The sequence below is a fragment of the Pristiophorus japonicus genome, chromosome 20, assembly GCF_044704955.1.
Source record: "Pristiophorus japonicus isolate sPriJap1 chromosome 20, sPriJap1.hap1, whole genome shotgun sequence".
In the NCBI taxonomy this organism is placed as follows: Eukaryota; Metazoa; Chordata; class Chondrichthyes; family Pristiophoridae; genus Pristiophorus; species Pristiophorus japonicus.
Window position 1 is genome coordinate 8,284,139 of NC_091996.1, and position 24,441 is coordinate 8,308,579.

General features: G+C 44.6%; 1 protein-coding gene across 1 annotated transcript in view; it reads right to left on the reverse strand.

Moving 5' to 3' along the window:
• The window catches only part of col27a1b (collagen, type XXVII, alpha 1b), a 740,056-nt gene that overhangs the window by 368,384 nt on the left and 347,231 nt on the right, over positions 1–24,441 (reverse strand). Inside the window, exon 14 of the mRNA XM_070863596.1 lies at positions 16,308–16,352. Within this exon, the coding sequence (XP_070719697.1) occupies positions 16,308–16,352 (45 nt within the window). The remainder of the gene's footprint in view (positions 1–16,307; positions 16,353–24,441) is intronic.

Sequence of the window (24,441 nt, forward strand, 5' to 3'; positions counted from 1 at the left end):
TTTCATTCCTGATTTTAAAAAAAATGGTATTTACCTTTAGCACCACACTGCAGCCTTCTTCTGTGAGGACTGAATGGCTTGGGTCTTGAGTCAATGTTGATCCATGATCATGTGACAGGCATACCAACTATGTGTTTCCAGCTTTCCGAGCTGCCAGCTTTCTCCTCCCCTGAAGAAAGGCACTCCCCGCCCCCTCCCGCCCATCCCTCCGCCACCACTGCCAATAAAGGTCTATCTGATGACCGAACAAAGAACCCAAAACTCCTGCCCTCAAGTTACGAGCAATTCTGGAGTCCAGATCAATGATGCTGAGTGGTAGATGGTATGTTCCATTGACATTCCATGCAGATGCCGAGAGGATGTTTCCCCCGGGCTGGGGAGTCTAGAACCAGGGGTCACAGTCTCAGGATAAGGGGTCGGCTATTTGAGACTGAGATGAGGAGGAATTTCATCACTCAGAGGGTGGTGAATCTTTGGAATTCTCTACCCCAGAAGTATGGGGATGCTGAGTCATTGCATGTATTCAAGAATGAGATTAATAGATTTTTGGACACTGTGGGAATCAAGGGATATGAGAATAGGGCAGGAAAGTGGAATTGAGGTAGAAGATCAGCCTTGACCTTATTGAATAGCGGAGCAGGATCAAGGGCCCGTGCGGTCTACTCCTGCTCCTATTTCTTATGTCCTTCTGGTTCATAGACGTTAACACATTTATCTTACACCTCAGCTGTTTACAGTAAATGAAATGCTCACTTCACATCAGCCTAGCTCACAATTAATGTACTCAAATTGCTGCTCCTGCAGATCTATATCAACTGACATGTTTTCTTGTCATCTTAGACTGACTTATAGTAATTACCATGCTTCCTTGTTTGACCCACAACAATTAACACACCCGTTTGACTTGCCAAGCTTCACAACATGCCCCCCCTCACTTCACCTCCCTGACTGGTCTCTAGCAGTTCAACCTTATTACAGTGTTGCACGGCCAAAGTCTTTCCGCGGATGGTGGGCACCGCAGGGACTGGAGTGTGTCGTAGACACAGAAAATAGTGTTCTTATTTAATTTGATAAGTGTTATTTTATTGTTTCGTTTTTGATTAGTTGTACCTTATTTTTAAAAAAAGAGGGGCACTTTTGCTAGATTATGCTGTTAGATGACACGAGGGCAACCCAGTGTCACCTCAATGGTCCAATCAGAAGAGTAAGCTGCCAAATTTAGCTGCCCCCTCGGTCTATTACATACCTTAGCCTGCCAAGAACAGATTGAATAAGTGCTTTTAACAAGGAATTTTAGTGCAAGTTTGGCAGTATAAATGCAAAAAACTAGCACGAGTTTGGATTTCAGCTTTAGACGAGAGACTGTGTCCAAGAACTTTCTCCCACCCAGGCGTCACATCAGCTGTGGTATAACTGCAGCCAGTGTATCGCAAGTTTAAAATTAATTTCCCAGGCATTTCCCTGGACTGCGTTTAATTTTTAATGTTAGTAGAGGCAACAGGATAGCTGGCTTTTAAAATTTCACTGGTGTTCCAATGCCTCTGTGGAGAGTGTTACGTGAGGCTGCATACTCAAGGTATACCAGCTCTGGGTAGTTAGCTGTCAGCATCAACAGAGCTCTGCATTTGTTCCCTTGAACATCTGTGCAGAGGTGTGTTCACTGGCATCTAAATCAGGACAACATTTCAATGTTATGAAGGAGCTGAATGACCCGTGGGGCCTTCTAAGAACTTAGATTTTGTTTTGCAACAATGTCGTTAAACTGAAGGGGCTGTGAAGCCAAAGTGGTGTAAAGATTGAAAAACTTGCATTTATTTTGTGTCTTTCATGGCCACCGGATGTCTCAAAGCACTTTACAACCAATGAAGTACTTTTGGAGTGTAGTCACTGTTGTAATGTGGGAAATGCGACAGCCAATTTGTGCACAGCAAGCTCCCACAAACAACAATGTGATGATGACCAGATAATCTGTTTTTGTTATGTTGATTGAGGGATAAATATTGGCCCAGGACACAGGGGATAACTCCCCTGCTCTTCTTCAAAATCATGCCATGGGATCTTTTACGTCCACCCGAGAGAGCAGACGGGGCCTCGGTTTAACATCTCATCCGAAAGATGGCACCTCCGACACTGCAGCACTCTCTCAGCACTGTACTGGAGGGTCAGCCTGGATTTATGGGCTCAAGTTCCCACAACCTTCTCACTCAGAAGCGAGTGTTCTGCCCGCTGAGCTGGAAATGGCTGCACACTGCTTATCTCAGAGCACAATTAAAGTGTGCACGGCAACTCGCTCAACAGTGTTTAGATTGCTTTACGGGAGCCACAGTTTAGGTGTGAAACCCCAGTTGCTGGGATTGAGATCCCAGGTCGCTGGGGAGTCAGACCGCTCGCGGTAACTTTAATGCTGCAGAGCAGCCGAGACACTCCGTGCATCCGGTGATGTCACACCTGAATGGCACTACAGTTGCTGAAAATGATTTGCAGCCATGCAAACTGTGTAGTGTAAGTGACCTAATCGGTAAGCTTCCCGTTCACAAAAAGCACAAAAAAAATTATTCTGAATTAAGATTTCTGCTGCTGTGGGTGTACTTAATATCACAAATGTCTTCCAGAGAGTGAGTAATCGTAAAGTTTTCTTTTTTGTCTTTTAAATCAATTTTTGAGAAGAGAATCTTTCCGTGATCAAATTATTATTGTAACCATTCCATCTGAGGCCTTGTGCACGTTGAAGGTTTATTTAATCGAAGCTGAACAGCAATCTTCGGAAAATTCTGCTGCACTTTCTATACTCCGGTTACAAAAAAGGGTCTGTACACGGCAGTTTATTTATTCAGGTCTAAAATCATCATTATGCACACTAGTGGTGGGTAATATTGACTATAATTACATTTTTAGAAGTGCTTTAAAAAGAGCCACCCGGAAATATTTAAGAGGAAAATCAGATAATTACCCCTTGTTCTCTCACTATTCAGCCCCTTACAGAATGAAGGCTATTTAAGCGGGAGTGACAGTGCTGATATAACATTTCAAAATCTGCAAGAAATTATAGGTTAATTCCCAAGAATGGTTCCAGGGATGAGTGACTTCAGTTATGGGGATAGACTGGAGAAGCTGGGGGCTGTTCTCCTTAGAGCAGAGAAGGTTGAGAGGAGATTTGATAGAGATGTTCAAAATCATGAGGGGTGTAGACAGAGTAGATGGAGAGAAACTGTTCCTGTTGGCGGAAGGGTCGACAACCAGAGGACACAGGTAGAAGAACCAAAGGTGACATGAGGAAAAACTTTTTTTTACGCAGCGAGTGGTTATGATCTGGAATACACGGCCTGAAAGGCTGGTGGAGGCAGATTCAATCATGGCTTTCAAAAGGGAGTTGGATAAGTACCTGAAGGAAAACAATTTGCTGGGCTACGGGGAAAGGGCGGAGGTGTGGGACCAGCAGAAGTGCTCTTGCAGAGAGGGCGCATTAGCTCGACCGGCCGAATGGCCTCATTCTATGCTGTAACCATTCTATGGTTCTATGAGGTTCTGATTTTTAGTAGCTTAAGATTTAGAGCAAGAGTGACATTATAAATGTTCACAGTGCTATTTTCCAATTAGGTAGAAAAACACTTGTTTATTTGTTACAGTGTGAGCTGTGAGGAGGATGCTAAGGGGCTGCAGGGTGACTTGGACAGATTAGGTGAGTGGGCAAATGCATGGCAGATGCAGTATAATGTGGATAAATGTGAGGTTATCCACTTTGGTGGCAAAAACACGAAGGCAGAATATTATCTGAATGGCGGCAGATTAGGAAAAGGGAATGTGCAACGAGACCTGGGTGTCATGGTACATCAGTCATTGAAAGTTGTCATGCAGGTACAGCAGGCGGTGCAGAAGGCAAATGGTATGTTGGCCTTCATAGCTAGGGGATTTGAATATAGGAGCAGGGAGGTCTTACTGCAGTTGTACAGGGCCTTGCTGAGGCCTCACCTGGAATATTGTGTTGAGTTTTGGTCTCCTAATCTGAGGAAGTTCTTGCTATTGAGGGAGTGCAGCGAAGGTTCACCAGACTGATTCCTGGGATGGCAGGACTGACATATGAGGAGAGACTGGATTGTCTGGGCCTATATTCACTGGAGTTTAGAAGGATGAGAGGGGATCTCACAGAAACATATAAAATTCTGACGGGACTGGACAGGTTAGATGCAAGAAGAATGTTTCCAATGTTGGAGAAGTCCAGAACCAGGAGACACAGTCTAAGGATAAGGGGTAAGCCATATAGGACTGAGATGAGGAGAAACTTCTTCACTCAGAGAGTTGTTAACCTGTGGAATTCTCTACCGCAGAGAGTTGTTGATGCCAGTTCATTGGATATATTCAAAAGGGAGTTAGATATGGCCCTTACGGCTAAAGGGATCAAGGGGTATGGAGAGAAAGCAGGAAAGGGGTACTGAGGTGAATGATCAGCCATGATCTTATTGAATGGTGGTGCAGGCTCGAAAGGCCTACTCCTGCACCTATTTTCTATGTTTCTATGTTACATAAGATGATATGTACATCGAAGAAAATATAGTCTTTTTTGAGCTTTTTCAGCCCACCTAAAGGCACATTTCTGTAACACTTCCAATTCATGTTTTACAAATTGATGTCTCAAAATTAAAAGGGGACAGATTGTTTAGATAGCTGGCCATTGGCAAAAATATTCTCAGTATGGCAAGCACCAACCATTTTCATTGATACTAGTTTATAACTTAATTGGTTATGTGCTCACTTTTTGTAGTGCTGTGGGCGTCGCCCGCAGGAGGCAGCTACTAGTGGAAATAACTTGGATTGCAAGCAAAGCCTCCAAATCGCCCTGAAAATATATGGGGGAAAAATTCCGTTGCGCATCTTTTGGGGGTGGTGACATACTTGAGGTGAGACTTTTTGCACCAGGTATGGAAGCCAGGCCCCGCTCTCGAAATTGGGGTTACCAAAAGAACGTGCTCCACTTCCTCTCTGGGGTGCAAGCAGAGGGAGTGGGGCGCAGTGCTACACTGGGCCGCGTAGCGCTGATGAGTAGGAGGGACTCTCCCCTTCATTAAAGGGGAGGGCCTAAGCTGCCAACTCTGCGGATCGCAGAACGGACCCCGTGTTCTAAACCCCAATGGGATGCTTAGGAAAACAGTGACAGTAATTTCCAAGATGGCTGACATCTCCCCTTTAAGTAGTGTCCCGAAAGCCTCCTCCTGCCCTATTCACGTGCCCTGAAGCTGGTGCTGTCATCGCCAGCTGCAGTTTCAGGGGGCCCAGGCCAATTCTTGTTCCGGGCAGAAATGGGATGCTGCACACAGTGATGACGTTGTCATCGCGAGCGTGGCGGAGCGGGGTGCTACCGGTTACTGCCGCCGCTAATCTCCCGCGGAATTTAACGGGAGTCGTTAGTGGCGCCACTCCTGGGTGCAAAGTAATTTGCGCCCACCCCCCTGGGAGCACGAACGGGAGGCGCAGACAACCCCAATTTCTCCCCCATGGTGTTGGAGCTGGTTTTCAGGAATGGTAATTCTAGGGGGAAAAACTCTCTATTCACTATTTTTTTTTCTCAGCTTTCTGGAAAGATGTTAGAGTTAAGAGAGATATCGGTATTCAAGGCGAATCCATCTTAACTTTAATTGTAAGCCTATTTTGCCGATATCATCTTAGAAAACGTTTAGAGATCATTTTCCTGTTTTTCATTGTCAGTTTGATCCTGAAACTCTTAAGAGATTTATTTAGCAAACAATTTGTAAATGCTAGCCCACTCACCCCCACCCCTAGTTCATCTTTCGTGCATCACATGTCACTTGTACTCACTGTACAAGCGCTCTACTTGGAACTCCTTCATGGCAAATGAGTCGAAGGTGGGCAGAGGAAATGTTACAGGGATACCTTGAAAGCCTCTTTGAAAAAGTGCAACATCCCCACTGACCTGGGAGTCCCTGGCTAAAGACCACCCTAAGTGGAGGAAGTGCACCCGGGAGGGAACCAAGCATCTTGAGTCTCATCGCCGAGAGCATGCAGAAATCAAGCGCAGGCAAACCGGTCCCACCCACCCTTTCCCTCAATGACTATCTGTCCCACCTGTGACAGGGACTGTGGTCTCGTATTGGACTGTTCAGCCATCTAAGGACTCATTTTTAAGAGTGGAAACAAGTCTTCCTCGATTCTGAGGGACTGCCTATGATGACTCACTGTCTGAAAGGATGGTCCAATAATGCTGGAACAATGATGTTGCATGACTCTGTTGCATAGTGAGTTGGTCTTACCACAGGTAAAGGGTCCACAGCCAGATAGGGAATGGAAGACCAGCAGGAAGAGCAGTGCGGGGAAGGTTGTGCAGGGGTCCCCTGCGGTCATCCCCCTGCAAAACAGATACACCGCTTCGGGTACTGTTGAGGGGGATGACTCATCAGGGGAGAGCAGCAGCAGCCAAGTTCATGGCACCGTGGCTGACTCTGCTGCACAGGAGGGCACGAAAAAGAGTGGGAGAGCAATAGTGATAGGGGATTCAATTGTAAGGGGAATAGATAGGCGTTTCTGCGGCCGCAACCGAGACTCCAGGATGGTATGTTGCCTCCCTGGTGCAAAGGTCAAGGATGTCTCAGAGCGGGTGCAGGATATTCTGAAAAGGGAGGGTGAACAGCCAGTTGTCGTGATGCATATAGGTACCAACGATATTGGTAAAATGCTGGGATGGGGTCTCATGAGACGAATTTAGGGAGCTAGGAGTTAAATTAAAAAGTAGGACCTCAAAAGTAGTAATCTCAGGATTGCTACCAGTGCCACGTGCTAGTCAGAGTAGGAATCGCAGGATAGCTCAGATGAATATGTGGCTTAAGAAATGGTGCAGAAGGGAGGAATTCAAATTCCTGGGACATTGGAACCGGTTCTGGGGGAGGTGGAACCAGTACAAACTGGACGGTCTGCACCTAGGCAGGATCGGAACCAATGTCCTAGGGGGAATGTTTGCTAGTGCTGTTGGGGAGGAGTTAAACTAATATGGCAGGGGGATGGGAACCTATGCAGGGAGACAGAGGGAAATAGAAGGGGGGCAGAAGCAAAAGATAGAAAGGAGAATAGTAAAAGTGGAGGGCAGAGAAACCCAAGGCAAAAAGCAAAAAGGGCCACATTACAGCAAGATTCAAAAGGGGCAACGTGTGTTAAAAAGACAAGCCTGAAGGCTCTGTGCCTCAATGCGAGGAGTATTCGGAATAAGGTGGATGAATTAACTGCGCAGATAGCAGTTAACGGATACAATGTGATTGGCATCACGGAGACATGACTCCAGGGTGACCAAGGCTGGGAACTCAACATCCAAGGGTATTCAGCATTTAGGAAGGATAGACAGAAAGGACAAGGAGGTGAGGTGGCGTTGCTGGTTAAAGAGGAAATCAATGCAATTGTAAGGAAGCACATTAGCCTGGATGATGTGGAATCAGTATGGGTGGAACTGCGGAATTCCAAAGGGCAGAAAACGCTAGTGGGAGTTGTGTATAGACCACCAAATAGTAGTAGTGAGGTTGGGGACAGCATCAAACAAGAAATAAGGGATGTGTGCAATAAAGGTACAGCAGTAATCATGGGTGACTTTAATCTACATAGAGATTGGGTTAACCTAACTGGTAGCAATGCGGTGGAGGAAGATTTCCTGGAGTGTATTAGGGATGGTTTTCTAGACCAATATGTCGAGGAACCAACCAGGGAGCTGGCCATCCTAGACTGGGTGATGTGTAATGAGAATGGATTAATTAGCAATCTTGTTGTGCAAGGCCCTTTGGGGAAAAGTGATGATAGAATTCCTTATTAAGATGGAGAGTGACAAAGTTAATTTGGAAACTAGGGTCCTGAACTTAAGGAAAGGTAACTTCGACGGTATGAGGTATGAATTGGTTAGAATAGACTGGCAGAGGATACTTAAAGGGTTGACGGTGGATAGGCAATGGCAAACATTTAAGGATCACACGGATGAACTCCAGCAATTGTACATCCCCGTCTGGAGTAAAAATAAAACTGGAAAGGTGGCTCAACCATGGCTAACAAAGGAAATTAAGGATAGTGTTAAAACCAAGGAAGAAGCATATAAATTGGCTAGAAAAAGCAACAAACCTGAGGACTGGGAGGAATTTAGAATTCAACAGAGGAGGACTAAGGGTTTAATTAAGAAGGGGAAAATAGAGTACGAGAGGAAGCTTGCAGGGAACATAAAAGCTGACTGCAAAAGCTTCTATAAATATGTGAAGAGAAAAAGATTAGTGAATACAAACGTATGCCCCTTGCAGTCCGATTCAGGTGAATTTATAATGGGGAACAAAGAAATGGCAGACCAATTGAACCAATACTTCGGTTCTGTCTTCACAAAGGAAGATACAAATAACCTTCTGAATGTACTAGGGGACTGTGGGTCTAATGAGAATGAGGAACTGAAAGATATCCTTATTTGGCGGGAAATTGTGTTAGAGAAATTGATGGGATTAAAGGCCGATAAATCCCCGGGTCCTGATAGTCTGCATCCCAGAGTACTTAAGGAAGTGGCCCTAGAAATAGTGGATGCATTGGTGATCATTTTCCATCAATCTATCGACTCTGGATCAGTTCCTATGGACTGGAGGGTAGCTAATGTAATGCCACTTTTAAAAAAATGAGGGAGAGAGAAAGCGGGTAATTATAGTCTGGTTAGCCTGACATCAGTAGTGGGGAAAATGTTGGAATCAATCATTAAGGATGAAATAGCAGCCCATTTGGAAAGCAGTGACAGGATCGGACCGAGTCAGCATGGATTTATGAAAGGGAAATCATGCTTGACAAATCTTCTGGAATTTTTTGAGGATGTAACTAGTAGAGTGGACAAGGAAGAACCAGTGGATGTGGTGTATTTGGACTTTCAAAAGGCTTTTGACAAGGTCCCGCACAAGAGATTGGTGTACAAAATCAAAGCGCATGGTATTGGGGGTAATGTATTGACGTGGATAGAGAACTGGTTGGCAGACAGGAAGCAGAGAGTAGGGATAAACGGGTCCTTTTCAGAATGGCAGACAGTTACTAGTGGGGTGCCGCAGAATTCAGTGCTGGGACCAGCTCTTTACAATATACATTAACGATTTGGATGAAGGAATACAGTGTAATATCTCCAAGTTTGCGAATGACACTAAACTGGGTGGCGGTGTGAGCTGTGAGGAGGACGCTAAGAAGCTGCAGGGTGACTTGGACAGATTAGGTGAGTGGGCAAATACATGGCAGATGCAGTATAATGTGGATAAATGTGAGGTTATCCATTTTGGGGGCAAAAACAGGAAGGCAGAATATTATCTGAATGGCAGCAGACTAGAAAAACGGAAGGTGCAACGAGACATGGGTGTCAGGGTTCATCAGTCACTGAAAGTGGGCACGCAGGTACAGCAGATGGTAAAGAAGGCAAATGGTATGTTGGCCTTCATAGCTAGGGGATTTGAATATAGGAGCAGGGAGATCTTACTGCAGTTGTACAGGGCCTTAGTGAGGCCTCACCTGGAATATTGTGTTCAATTTTGGTCTCCTAGACTGAGGAAGGACGTTCTTGCTATTGAGGGAGTGCAGCAAAGGTTCACCAGACTGATTCCAGTGATGGCTGGACTGACATATGAGGATAGACTGGATCAACTGGGCCTTTATTCACTGGCGTTTAGAAGGATGAGAGGGGATCTCATAGAAACATATAAGATTCCGACGGGACTGGACAGGTTAGATGAGGGAAGAATGTTCTCGATGTTGGGGAAGTCCAGAACCAGGGGACATAGTCTTTGGATAAGGGGTAGGCCATTTAGGACTGAGATGAGGAGAAACATCTTCACTCAGAGAGTTGTTGACTGTGGAATTCCCTGCCGTAGAGAGTTGTTGATGCCAGTTCATTGGATATATTCAAGAGGTAGATATGGCCCTTATGGTTAAGGGGATCAAGGGGTATGGAGAGAAAGCAGGAAAGGGGTACTGAAGGGAATGATCAGCCATGATCTTATTGAATGGCGGTGCAGGCTCGAAGGGCCGAATGGCCTACTCCTGCACCTATTTTCTATGTTTCTATGTTTCTATGACTCAGAAGCCTTTGGAAGGGATGAATGAACATAAGAACATAAGAAATAGGAACCGGATTAGGCCATATGGCCCCTCGAGCCTGCTCCGCCATTCAATAAGATTATGGCTGATCTGATCATGGACTCAGGTCACTTCCCCACCCACTCCCCATAACCTCTTATTGATTAAGAAACTATCTATTTCTGTCTTAAATTTATTCAATGGCCCAGCTTCCACAGCTCTCTGAGGCAGCAAATTCCACAAATTCACAACCCTCAGAGAAGAAATTTCTCCTCATCTCTGTTTTAAATGGGCGGCTCTTTATTCTAAGATCGTGCCCTCTAGTTCGAGTCTCCCCCATCAGTGGAAACATCTTCTCTGCATCCACCCTGTCAAGCCCCCTCATAATATTATATGTCCCGATAAGATCACCTCTCATTCTCTTGAACTCCAATGAGTAGAGGCCCAACCTACTTAATCTTTCCTCATAAGTCAACCCCCTCATCCCCGGAATCAACCGAGTGAACTTTCTCTGAACTGCCTCCAAAGCAAGTATAGCCTTTCATAAATATGGAAACCAAAACTGCACGCAGTATTCCAGGTGTGGCCTCACCAATACCTTATATAGCTGTAGCGAGACTTCCCTGCTTTTATACTCCATCCCCTTTTCAATAAAGGCCAAGATACCATTGGCCTTCCTAATCACTTGCTGTAACTGCATACTAGCCTTTTGTGTTTCATGCACAAGTACCCCCAGGTCCCGCTGTACTGCGGCACTTTGCAATCTTTCTCCATTTAAATAACTTGCTCTTTGATTTTTTTTCTGCCAAAGTGCATGACCTCACACTTTCCAACATTATACTTCATCTGCCAAATTTTTGCACACTCACTTAGCTTGTCTATGTCTTTTTGCAGATTTTTTGTGTCCTCCTCACTCATTGCTTTTCCTCCCATCTTTGTATCGTCAGCAAACTTGGCTACGTTACACTCAGTCCCTTCTTCCAAGCCGTTAATATAGATTGTAAATAGTTGGGGTCCCAGCACTGATCCCTGCGGCACCCCAATAGTTACTGGTTGCCAACCAGAGAATGAACCATTTATCCCGACTCTCTGTTTTCTGTTAGTTAGCTAATCCTCTATCCATGCTAATATATTACCCCCCACCCCGTGAACTTTTATCTTGTGCAGTAACCTTTTATGTGGCACCTTGTCAAACGCTTTCTGGAAGTCCAAATACACCACATCCACTGGTTCCCCTTTATCCACCCTGTTCGTTACATCCTTTGGAAAGCAGTGACAGGATCGGACCAAGTCAGCATGGATTTATGAAAGGGAAATCATGCTTGACAAATCTTCTGGAATTTTTTGAGGATGTAACTAGCAGAGTGGACAAGGGAGAACCAGTGGATGTGGTGTATTTGGACTTTCAAAAGGCTTTTGACAAGGTCCCGCACAAGAGATTGGTGTGCAAAATCAAACGCATGGTATTGGGGGTAATGTACTGATGTGGATAGAGAACTGGTTGGCAGAGTCGGGATAAACGAGCCCTTTTCAGAATGGCAGGCAGTGACTAGTGGAGTGCCGCAGGGCTCAGTGCTGGGACCCCAGCTCTTTACAATATACATTAACGATTTAGATGAAGGAATTGAATGTAATATCTCCAAGTTTGCAGATGACACGAAACTGGGTGGCGGTGTGAGCTGTGAGGAGGATACTAAGAGGCTGCAGGGTGACTTGGACAGGTTAGGTGAGTGGGCAAATGCATGGCAGATGCAGTATAATGTGGATAAGTGTGAGATTATCCATTTTGGGGGCAAAAACACGAAGGCAGAATATTATCTGGATGGCGGCAGATTAGGAAAAGGGGAGGTGCAACAAGACCTGGGTGTCATGGTTCATGAGTCACTTAAAGTGGGCATGCAAGTACAGCAGGCGATAAAGAAGGCAAATGGTATGTTGGCCTTCATAGCTAGGGGATTTGAGTATAGGAGCAGGAAGGTCTTACTGCAGTTGTACAGAGCCTTGGTGAGGCCGCACCTGGAATATTGTGTTCAGTTTTGGTCTCCTAATCTGAGGAAGGACATTCTTGCTATTGAGGGAGTGCAGCGAAGGTTCACCAGACTGATTCCAGGGATGGCTGGACTGTCATATGAGGAGAGACTGAATCAACTAGGCCTTTATTCACTGGAGTTTAGAAGGATTCGAGGGGATCTCATAGAAACGTATAAGATTCTGACGGGACTGGACAGGTTAGATGCGGGTAGAATTTTCCCGATGTTGGGGAAGTCCAGAACCAGGGGACATAGCCTTAGAATAAGGGGTAGGACATTTAGGACTGAGATGAGGAGAAACTTCTTCACTCAGAGAGTCGTTAACCTGTGGAATTCCCTGCCGCAGAGAGTTGTTGATGCTAGTTCATTAGATATATTTAAGAGGGCGTTAGATATGGCCCTTACGGCTAAGGGTATCAAGGGGTATGGAGAGAAAGCAGGAAAGGGGTACTGAGGGAATGATCAGCTATGATCTTATTGAATGGCGGTGCAGGCTCGAAGGGTCAAATGGCCTACTCCTGCACCTATTTACTATGTTTCTATCCTCAAAGAACTCCAGCAAATTTGTCAAACATGACTTCCCCTTCATAAATCTATGCTGACTCTGCCTGACCGAATTTTGCTTTTCCAAGTGTTCTGCTACTGCTTCTTTAATAATAGGCTCCAACATTTTCCCAACCACAGATGTTAGGCTAACTGATCTATAGTTTCCTGCTTTTTGTCTGTCTCCTTTTTTATATAGGGGCGGTACATTTGCAGTTTTCCAACTGTCTTGTTTTTGATTTAAGATGGGATGTAACATCTATTCCTTCCCCCTCTTGTGTGAGATAATATGTCTTGTTTGCTGAATGAGTGGAGACTTCCTCTGGGTTCAAACCAGTGGTCACCATGGGTGAAATTTGAGCGTTAACCTTTATCCTACCAGAGTGTTGGTTAAAGGCCCGTAATTGATCCTTTGACTCATTTAAGGACGCGAGTCCTTACTGGAACAACATGGGAACTTTCCAGTCAGCTTCTGCAAAAGTTCACTTTTTTGTGATTAATTACATAAACCACATGTTGAATAGTTTTTATCGGATCTTCCTCACTCATGGAATTCCATAGGTCCCCATTGAGCACCCTCTTGGCACTTTTTATTATTAGGAAAATACAGTCTGGTGGTTTAAATCTAACTGTTGCCAGCACTTGGTGGTTTCGACTGTCATAACTCTTTCTTCATGCGCCTTGCATAATTTCCGTACAGGAAAAATTCTGCTCCCAAAGTTTGCAAGACAAAAGCTTACAACAACGTGAGCTCGGTTTTAACAACAGATTACGAGACGTGCTAGGGAAAGAACTGCGCAAGTTTAGCAATTTTTATTTATTAAAACCATCTTGCACCGTTAAATGAAAGGTTTATGGTCTCTTTATAATGAGCACTGTTGGCAAATATCTGACACCCAAGAGGTTCTGTTTAATTATCATAAATGTCTGGAATCAATCTTTTTTTGAAGCTGCAATGTTAAAGGCTGGATTTAGACTTCAACTAACGTCAATTCAAATTGCTATAGGACAGTCTCCTGAAACTGGTCCGGGTGTGTTCGAGATCAGATCGAGACCTGGTTCCTGAGTTATACTGTCGCTTTTGCATCATTGCACAAACAAAACCATTTTCTACTGACACAAAAGTGACAGTAGAACTGCACTCTTAGCATGGGAATGGTATTATAGTGGCTATGTTACTGGACTAGTAATTCGTAGGCCTGGACTAATGATCTGGAGACATGAGTTCAAACCCCCACCATGGCAGCTGGGGAATTTAAATTCAGCTAATTAAATACATTTGGAATAAATAGCTAGTGTCAGTAATGGTGATCATGAAACTACCGGTTTGTCGTAAAAACCCACCTGGTTCACTAATGCCCTTGAGGGAAGAAAATCTACCGCCCTTACCCGGTCTGGCCTATGTGTGACTCCAGACCCACAGCAATGTGGTTGACTCTTAACTGCCCTCTGAAATGGCCTAGCGAGCCCCTCAATAAATGCTGGCCTTGCCAGTGTGAATGAATAAAACAAAATATTCAGGAGCAGTCACGTTATGAAAGAAATGTTCCCTTCAAGAACTTAAAGCATAAAGAAAGACATTGTTAATGTCATTTTCACATCCATTTTAGGAATTAGCTGAAGTGGAAGATGAAGTTTTCATCAAAATGGAAACTGATCCATTTGTTAATATTTATGTGTGTTTTTTTTTAAATGTACATGTTAATTTGAGCTGTTGTGCAATGAGGAAAGAAGTAGGCAAACCTAAATGGTTTGGTTGACAAACTTTCTGCAGAGGCTTTCTCATAACTCAGCAACTTTATCCAGTGAACAATTGAATTTTACAGAGCAGGTAGGTCTTAGGTTTAAGCCCTGATCTGTGCTCAGTTAGCTGAAGTTTGCCATGGGAATGGTGGTGGCACCACAGTAGGGCTCAGCAGTGGTTATATGTTGCTGGACTAATAATCCAGAAGCCTGGACTAATGATCCAGAGACATGGGTTCAAATACCACCATGGCAGCTGAGGAATTTAAATTCAGTCAATTAAATAAATCCGCAATATAAAAGCTAGTATCAGTAACGGTGACCATGAAACTATTGAATTGTCGGAAAAACCCATCTGGTTCACTAATGTCCTTTAGGGAAGGAAATCTGCTGCCCTTACCAGGTCTAGCCCACATATGACTCCAGACCACAGCAATGTAGTTGACTCTTAACTGCCCCTCTGAAATGGCATAACGTGCCACTCAGTTGTACCAAACCGCTGCGACAAAGTCAGCACAGTTGGAGTACCTTTACCACACGGGACTGCAGCGGTTCAAGAAGGTGGCTCACCACCACCTTCTCCAGGTCAATTAGGGATGGGCAATAAATGCCGGCCTTTCCAACAATGCCAACATCACATGAACAAATATATATATATTTTTTTAAATCATGCCCTGGGCTGAAGAAAGGCAAATTCAGTCAGAGTTACTGCTCCTGATCACTATTCATTTAACAAAAGGTTATTTATTGGACATTAAGGGAATCAAGGGATATGGGGACAGTGCAGGAAAGTGAAGCTGAGGTAGAAGACCAGCCATGATCTTATTGAATGGCGGAGCAGGCTCGAGGGGCCAAATGGCCTACTTCTGCTCCTAATTCTTATGTTCTTATATTCAGTAACCCCTGCTGGAATGTGCGTGCATGTGGCTGTCATAATTGTTTCTGAAATGTTTGGAAAATTAACTCTTTGAGCAGTGTGTACAGGTTGACTGGATGTCAATCTCTGGGGTCTACTGATTAATATACTCTTTTTAGATTGACCTGCAAAAATCTGTCAAAGACTGATCCAGTTGCATCTAGAATGCGACCTTTCAAGTTGTGAGTGAATCTTTCAAGTTTGGCCCATCAGTTTGTCTGAAAAACAGCCTTGAAAGTTGGTTTTCAGCAAAAAGTTGTTTTTTTTTCTTCACTTGCATCCAACTCCAGAATAGATTAGGAAAGCTTTGATAGTTTTGTTTCTGTCTAATGGGACCTAAGATTACAGGTGAGCAAATGAACAAATAGGTCAGATAGAGAATGTGAAAGAAGAGAGAATGGGGGCAAAATAGGAACATCGCAAAATGGAAGTGTTTCATTTTGGCTGAAATTGTGTCTTAAAAGTATATTTCAGTCCACAGGTTTAATATTACAATAATAAAGCAACTCCTGATGGAGTGTTACTGTAAGTGTCAAAGTTGAAAACAAACTGCTTAGTCCAGGGAGACAGGAATTTCGTAGGAGCTAGGAATTTCCCTGGGAGACAGGAATTTCGCTGGCACTGCCAGCAGAGCAAGAGTTAAAAATGCATCTTTTTTAGCAGTGACCAGAAGAAATACGCCAATGTTATTTTGTGACTAAAGCATCAAAAGGGCTTTGGTTAATAAAAAGATCTGAGAATTAATGTTTTGAATGACTTTCTGTTAAACACGAATGAATACAAATTAGTTATTAACCAGTATTTGTGACGGTTGTAACATTCACTCTTCACTTCTGTCTTTAGAAACAAAGTGCATTGTAATGCCGCATGCAATTTTTCTGAATGATGGATGACAATATTTTCCATAGTTATAATATACATAAAAAAAAGAAAAGAAAAGGGAATGCAGAGCAACACCGCTGAATGTAAAATAATGGCATTGAAGCGGTTAAGGAATGTTTGATACTTACAACCAATCCGTGGACACCTGCAGGGCCTGGGGCTCCCAACTCTCCCTGTAAGCAAAGATCAGAAGATTATTGGCTCTTTTCTAAACAAACAAGGGTCTGAAAGTGGCTGGTGCTCGGGAAAGCACAGGCTCAAGGGGCAGGGGGCAGGGTGGGGGGGGGGGGGGGGGGGGGAGACCTGGTTCCCTCACTGGCCTGTGTAATCTGCAGCTCCCATCGACAGAAGGCATGCAAATGAATGAAGCTCAGCTACTTTCCGTCAGTGCGCAAACAGAGGCCCGCTTGTTGTCCCGCTTCAGTGGCCTACAGTTATGTGCGGGGCCTGATTTCCTCCAGTCCACCAGTGGGATTACAGGAACACTTCATTGAAAGAGATAACTGCAGCCATCCAATCAGTCAGCACTTTTTTGGGGGGAGGTAGGGTTTGGGGGGAGAAACTGGTAGCAAATTGGAATAGAACCAGAGTAAAAAATCCGAAGTAAATAACAGAATCTGTGTCAGACGGATGTTTCTGTTAGCAGAATCGCTGCTAGATTTAATCATGTAAATAAAAGACTGAATGACACAGATCTCAATCCAAACAAACCTCAGACATTGACTGAATTGCAGCCTCTGTATGTTGTTATTGTACTAACACAAACTGAATCAGAGCCTTCTTGTACCATGCGACCACTTATAGCATTGCCATCTCTATTTTTATACGTTAGTAAAACCTAATGAATTATAATCTCGATAAAGTATATTGTATTTCCAAAGCACTAATTCCATTGCTATGTAATTGTTCTTTAATTATACTATTAACAGCGACTGAAATAAGAATACGTCAAAATACTGTTCATTAATGATGCATTGAATTCAATGTGTGCGACCAACGTTTCTGTTAAATTGCGTGGACAGTCAATGGTCTGGAGGTCCAGCACAGGCCGTTCAGCGGCTTTTGAATGGAAAAACTGCGCATGCACGAAAAATTTAATTAAGAACGTAAGAACTAGGAGCAGGAATAGGTCATTCGGCCCCTCGAGCCTGGTCCGCCATTCAATAACATCATGGCTGATCTTCTACCGCAACTCCATTTTCCTGCACTATCCCCATATCCATTGATATTCAAAAATCTATCAATCTCTGTTTTGAATATACTCAACGACTGAGCCTCCACAGACCTCTGGGGTAGAGAATTCCAAAAACTCACCACGTTCTGAGTGAAGACGTTTCTCCTCATCTCAGTCCTAAATGGCAAACCCCTTATTCTGAGACTGACCTGGTTCTAAACTCCTCAACCAGAGGAGAAAGACTTGCATTTCTATAGTGCCTTTCACGCCCACCAGACGCCTCAAAGCACTTTACAGCCAATTTTGTACTTTTGGAGTGTAGTCACTGTTGTAATGTGGGAAAGGCAGCAGCTAACTTGCACACAACAAACTCCCACAAACAGCAATTTGATAGTCTGTGCCATGGGATCTTTTACGTCCACTTGAGAGGGCAGATGGGCCTCAGTTCAACATCTCATCTGAAAGACAGCACCTCCGACAGTGCGGCACTCTCTCAGCACTGCACTGGAGTGTCAGCCTAGATTTATGTGCTCAAGTTCCTGGAGTGGGACTTGAACCCACAGCTTTCTGACTCAGAGGTGAGTGTGCTACCCACTGAGCCACAGCTGACAATATAACACCAAATGAATGGGAATAGACAAAGAATGGACACTGAGGTATGGAGGTAGAGAATTGGAGCAGTGACTGGAAGCTTAGTTGATAAAGAAGGTTTTTAAAAGGTGGAGGGAGTTCCAAAAAGTAGGGCAGAGGTGGCTGAAGAATCTCTCACCAATGGTGGATGTGTAAAAGGCCAGAATCAGAGGACCGACGGGTGGGAGAGGGGGGAGGGGGAAGAGATTTAAGGCTGGTGAGTGTTGCAGAGATAATGTGGGGTTGGGATGAGGAATATGAAGAGATGAACATGGATTTAAAATTCAATACTTTAATGGACAGGGATCCAATGTAGGTCAGCGAGGGCGGGGCCTTGGTGCGGACAGGAAGTGAGCAGCTGAGTTTCGGTAGTTGGGAGTTTGTAGGGAGGGTAGAGGGTAGGAGCTTGGCTAAAGGGTTAGGCAACAAAAGCATGGCTAAGCTTTTTAGCAGCAGTGGGGCTGAGGTGCTATGAAGGCGGAAATAATTGGACTTTGGCGACGAACAGAAGGTGGGGTTTGAAGCTTAGCTCTGGGTTGAACAGGAGGCAATGTTTTTGCATGGAGTGGCTCAATGTGCAAGTGGTCAGGGCGGAGGATAGAGTCAGTTGTAAGGAAGTGGAGTTTATGGTGGGGCTGAAAGTGATGCTTTAGGTTCCCCTGATGTTAAGTGGCAGTGAGCTGAATTACCATTAAAGTTACACAAAATAAAATTAAGCGCCCAATTTTAACCCTGCCCGCCTGGCTAGGTGAGCAGTTAAAATCGGGGGCTAATAACTTACTTCTTCCAATCTTGCTGCCTTTCTACGGGATGTCATGTTAACCTGCTGTTATCAGCAGGCTCACAGAACATGGAAGGTAGCAGGGACCGACTGCAATATTTATCGGAAAGCTCCCCCATAATGGACAGGAAATTGCAGACAGCACACTTACAATTTCCTGGTATGTGAGGCTGCTGGACAAAACCTCCCGATAATAACGCGCATTTTAAAAAAAATCGGCCCTTGAAGCTTGGTGACTCCAATATCACAACGTGAACATGCTTTATTGCGTAGTGTAATGGAAATTAATACCTCTGTGATTTCCCACATAATGGGCCAAAAATTGCGGTCGGAGGCTTCCTACAGGCGGATGTCTCTGACCGAAGTTTTTTTTTAAAGTACTTGGCGGTCCTTGAGGAACGAACACTTGCACTCCGAGGCCTAGATATGCAGCCCAGCGCAGAGGCCCATGCATCCCAGGAATGTAAGCATATCCTGGTATCGTGGGCCTGGACCACCAATCACAATGTAATACTCTCATTGATGATAATGGTGAGTTCTGTTTCTCCGAGCTCACATTACTGTCAATGGGAATACCCCTCAAAACGCAACACAATAAATAAAAAAAACACATCACATATTTAAAATTGAATTCAATTCAATGTTTTAGGAAAAATATATATATTTTTTAATGTTTTAATAGGGTTAAAAATAAACTTATCTTAATGGACAGGATATTTAACATAAAAATTAGTGATAAAATGTAATTTTTCTTTTTTTTAAAAAAAACTGTTACACTGAAAAAAGCAGGCCTGCTTCTAGCAGGTGTAAGAGTTTGAAGGACATTCGCTGGGCAAGAGTTGGGCAGTAGCCCAAATCTCCGCCTGCGGAGGCCCTTTATTTTTGTATGCATTGGATCTGTCAAAAGACATTTTAGAACTTTCTCTTCGGGTGCATGCGCACATTATACGCTCCCAATGAGGCCGCAATTTCAGGGCCCATTTTAAAAACAATGATTTATTACCACACCGTTTTACATAAATAATTGCTTTTTAAAAATGAAAACAAGCCGAATAAATCTCCTTGTATGTAATTTCATTTAGTTGTGAGCGAATTAAAGTAACCATATTGGATACTTGTATCTAAAAACCATGACATTGTGGTGAACACTGGATCACAAATATAGTTCCAATTTCATTACTTCAGGATTAAATTCATTACAGGAGAATTTATTTGGATATTTTTGTTTGTTTATCTCCTCATTTTTGATCGGTTCTACTGCTCTATAATATTTATGTAATTCTGGCTGGGAATTCATTTAGCAGGAGGAAATGGATTGGACTCGAATCACGAGAAACCTAAGGAAACATTAACATCCAAATTCTTCAAAATGAAAACATTTTGAGACTAAACTTTTGAAACAGCTCTTTATTCAGTTATTTACTAATCATTTACACTTCACATAAATCAACAGTAACCAAATCAGGCAGTATTTGTCAAGCCTGTGCAGTTTTATCTCACATGATGGGCCTGAAATTGCGGCCTCCCTGGGTGCGTATGATGTGCGCACGCTCCCGAAGAGGACCCACAAGCTCCGGGTTTAGGCGTGCGATGTGCACGCGCCGAAATCCGGCACTTGCGAACTGTCAACATTTCTTTTGACAGATCACACGCCTCCCCAGGAGAAGGGCCTTCACGGGTGGACATTGGGAATATTTTCCCAGCGAATGTCCTCCAAATTCTTACGTCTGGTAAAAGCAAGGCCAGCTTTTACCTGCGTAAGTTATAAAAGATAGAAAAATGAAATTTTATCAATAATTTTTATATTAAAAACCCTGTCCATTCAGGTAATTTAATTTTTACCCCTATTAAACCATATTCCAAAAAAATTTTTTTTGAATACATTTTTGTCTAAAACATTTAATTAAATATGTGAAGTGTTTTTCTTATTTATTTTAAATGTTTGTATTTTTGGGGGTATCCTCATTCATAGAAATGGTGATCTCCGCACAAACGGAACTCACCATTACTATGAATGGGGATACACTATTTTCATTGGTTGACCAGGCCCACGTGATCCCGGGCTGTACACACGCTCCTGGAATACATGGGTCTCTGCACTGGGCTGCGCGAGGAGGCCTCGTACCGTAAGTGTTCGTTCCTTCGGGACCATCAGGTACTTTCGTAAAGATTTTTGTGGCTGGAGGCATCTGCCCTCTAATTTTTAGACTATGCCCCATAGTTCTAAACTCCCCAGCCAGCGGAAATAGTTTCTCTCTATCGACCTATCTGTTCCCCTTAAGATCTTGATAACTCCGATCAGATCACTTCCTAACCTTCTAAATTCATGGGTATACAACCCTAGTTTGTGTAATCTCTCCTCGTAACTTAATCTCCGGAGTCCGGGTATCATTCTGGTAAACCTATGCTGCACTCCCTCTCAAGGCCAGTATATCCTTCCCTAAGATGTGGTGCCCAGAACTGCTCACAGTACTCCTGGTGTGGCCTAACCAGGCCTTTCTGTGCTTTATTGTAATTTGCAAATTAAGAATGGATTTGCATTTCTATAGCACCTTTAATCACCCTCAAGCCATCCCAAAGCATTTTGACAATCAATGAGGTAGTTTGAAGTAATGTAGGGAACAGGGCAGCCAATTTGCACACAGCAAGGTCCCACAAACAACAATGAGATCATAACCAGATCATGTGCTTTAGTGATGTTGGTTGACACATAAATATTGGGCAGAATATTTGCTTTGTTTAATGTCTCATCCGTAACATGGTCAAACCGGACATGGAGTAAACAATCTGGAAGTGGCGTAATAATACTTGCTCTGTGCTTTTTCCAGATTTTATGTTTGTACATAAGCACATTGTAATGTATTTGTTTCATGGGTTCTTTGCTTAAGAATTCATAGCAACACATTGCTATTAAGAACTAGTTGGTTTATTAACAAAAGGTTCAACAATCACACTACACATTACCAGTTCATCCACCAGGCTCACACTGCATACCTCATCGTGGATGACCTAGCCCCAACTGACTGGAGTTTTATTGAGTCTTGTGAACATCACGTGACTGGCTAAGCCACTCACAAGACAACAGCTCTACAATTATTTTGTTGCAAACAATAATCAAGTACCCCCTGATTAAAGGGGGGCACTAAAACTGACAAATTAAACAAATCAACCTTTTAGCAGTAAACTTGGATCAAATTAAAATTTGGTTGCCGGGGGTGATGATGCACTCCAGTCCCTCCAGTGCCCACCTCTCGCGGAAGGCCGCAGGCGTACCGATGGACACCGCGTGCTCCATCTCCAGGGACACCCTGGCTCAGATGTAACCGCGGAAGAGAGGCAGGCAGTCGGGCTGAACAACCCCCTCGACAGCCCGCTGCCTGGACCGGGTGATGGCCCCCTTGGCCGTGCCCAGGAGCAGTCCTACGAGGAGGCCTACCGACCTGCCCGCTTCCCCCCGCACAGGGTGCCCAAAGATCAGGAGTGTGGGACTGAAGTGTAACCAGAATTTGAGGAGCAGCCCCTTCAGATATTGGGAGAGAGGCTGCAACCTCACACACTCAACATACACATGGAACACGGACTCCTGTAGACCGCAGAAATTACAGGCGGCCTGGGAGCCTATGAACCGACTTAAAAACTTAGTGCATGGGATGCTCCATGCAAGACCCTCCAGGCCAAGTCCCCAATAAATAGAGGGAGGACTCTCGTGTAGAGAGCACTCCACTGGGGACCCCACCTCCTCCGGACGGCAAAATGGTGCGCCATGGTGTGTCCGGACGGCAGACGAGGATGGCAACATGGAGGGTGTGCAAGAGCAGCCTTTAGAGGACTCCCCTCTGCACAGAACTAAAAGGCACGGAGGGGATTTCCCAGAGGAGGCTCAAGTTGTGAGGCGCGGCTCCCAAGGGAGGTTTCGGGGCAACAGCTCTACAACTATTTTGTTGTAATCAGAAAATCAAGTGCCCCCTGATTAAAGGGATGCACACTCCAAAACACTTTTCAAGTGCCCCCTTGTTTTTTTTTTGGTTTGTTTTTTAGGGCACTGAAACACAAATTATACAAGTGCCCCCTGGCTAAAAGGGGGGGCACTAAAAGCAGCACAATAAACAAATTAAATTTTAGACAAAACATCAAATTAAAATTTGGTTGCCAGGGGTGATGATGCACTTCAGTCCCTCCGGCGCCCACCTCTCGCGGAAGGCCGCGAGCGTACCGGTGGACACCGCATGCTCCATCTCCAGGGACACCCTGGCCTGGATGTAAGCGCGGAAGAGAGGCAGGCAGTCGGGCTGAACGACCCCCTCGACTGCCCGCTGCCTGGACCGGCTGATGGCACCCTTGGCCGTGCCCAGGAGCAGTCCTACGAGGAGGCCTTCGGACCTACCCGCTCCCCTCCGCACAGGGTGCCCAAAGATCAGGAGTGTGGGACTGAAGTGCAACCAGAAATTGAGGAGCAGCCCCTTTAAATAATGGAACAGGGGCTGCAACCTCGCACATTCTATAAAAACATGGAACACGGACTCTTCCAGACCGCAGAAATTGCAGGCGGCCTGGGAGCCCGTGAACCGGCTTAAAAATTTGTTGCATGGGACTGCTCCGTGCACCACCCTCCAGGCCAAGTCCCCAATAAATAATGGGAGGACTCCCACATAGAGTGCACTCCATTGGGGACCCCTGCCTCCTCCGGATGGCAAGATGGTGCGCCATGGCATGTCCGAATGGCAGACGAGGATGACAAGGTGGAGAGTGTGCAAGAGCAGCCCGTACAGGAATCCCCTCCATGCAGAACTGAAAGGCACGGAGGGGATTTCCCCGAGGAGGCTCAAGTTGTGAGATGCCGGCTCCCGAGGGAGGTTTCGGGACAACAGCTCTACAACTATTTTGTTACGTGTAACAAATTCGCGTGTCATCCTTGTGCAGGAGCCATCAAGCAAATTCTACTCTGTAATGCTCATTGGTTTATGTGCAACGACCAGCTCTACAGCTTTTACCAAGATTTGAACTTGGATCGCTAGATTCAAAGTCCAGAAACACGACCAGCTCTACAAACCTGTGAGCATACTCACAGGTGCATACATTACACACATCATACAATGAGTATCCCAGGTGATGCAGGGATCAACTGCAGGCAATATTTTATATAAAGGGCAAGGCAAGATCAAAATGAACAATTTCAAGGCACATTTATGCAGTTTTTCTCGATATATTTTTGTCTTTCTGCTGTCACAAAGGTTCTCGTGAGATTTTCTTGTGGTAATGGCGCTGCAGTGTTTGTTTTAACAGAATCCATTCGTTCCCTGAATGGGATTACTGCTGGGAAACTCTATAGAGGTAAGCTATTGGGAGGATGAAGACACACTGGATGGATGCAGATCAGGCTGCACCACAGGTGTTTTTTCCCCAACCTTTCCAAAGGCTGTAAGAAATTCCGTTCCTCTATTGCACCACTTCCCTTTGATTGTCTACATCCTGTGTTTTTCACTGCAATACAATTCTCTGCTTCAGACCTCCATTGGCTTCCGGTCTGGCGATATCACGATTTAAAAATTCTCTTCCCGGTTTTCAAATCCTTCCAGGGTCTCACCCCTCCCTATCTCTGAAATCTCCGTCAGCCCCACTGCCCTCCAAGATCTCTGCGTTCAATCAATTCTGGCCTCTTGCACATCCCTGATTTTAA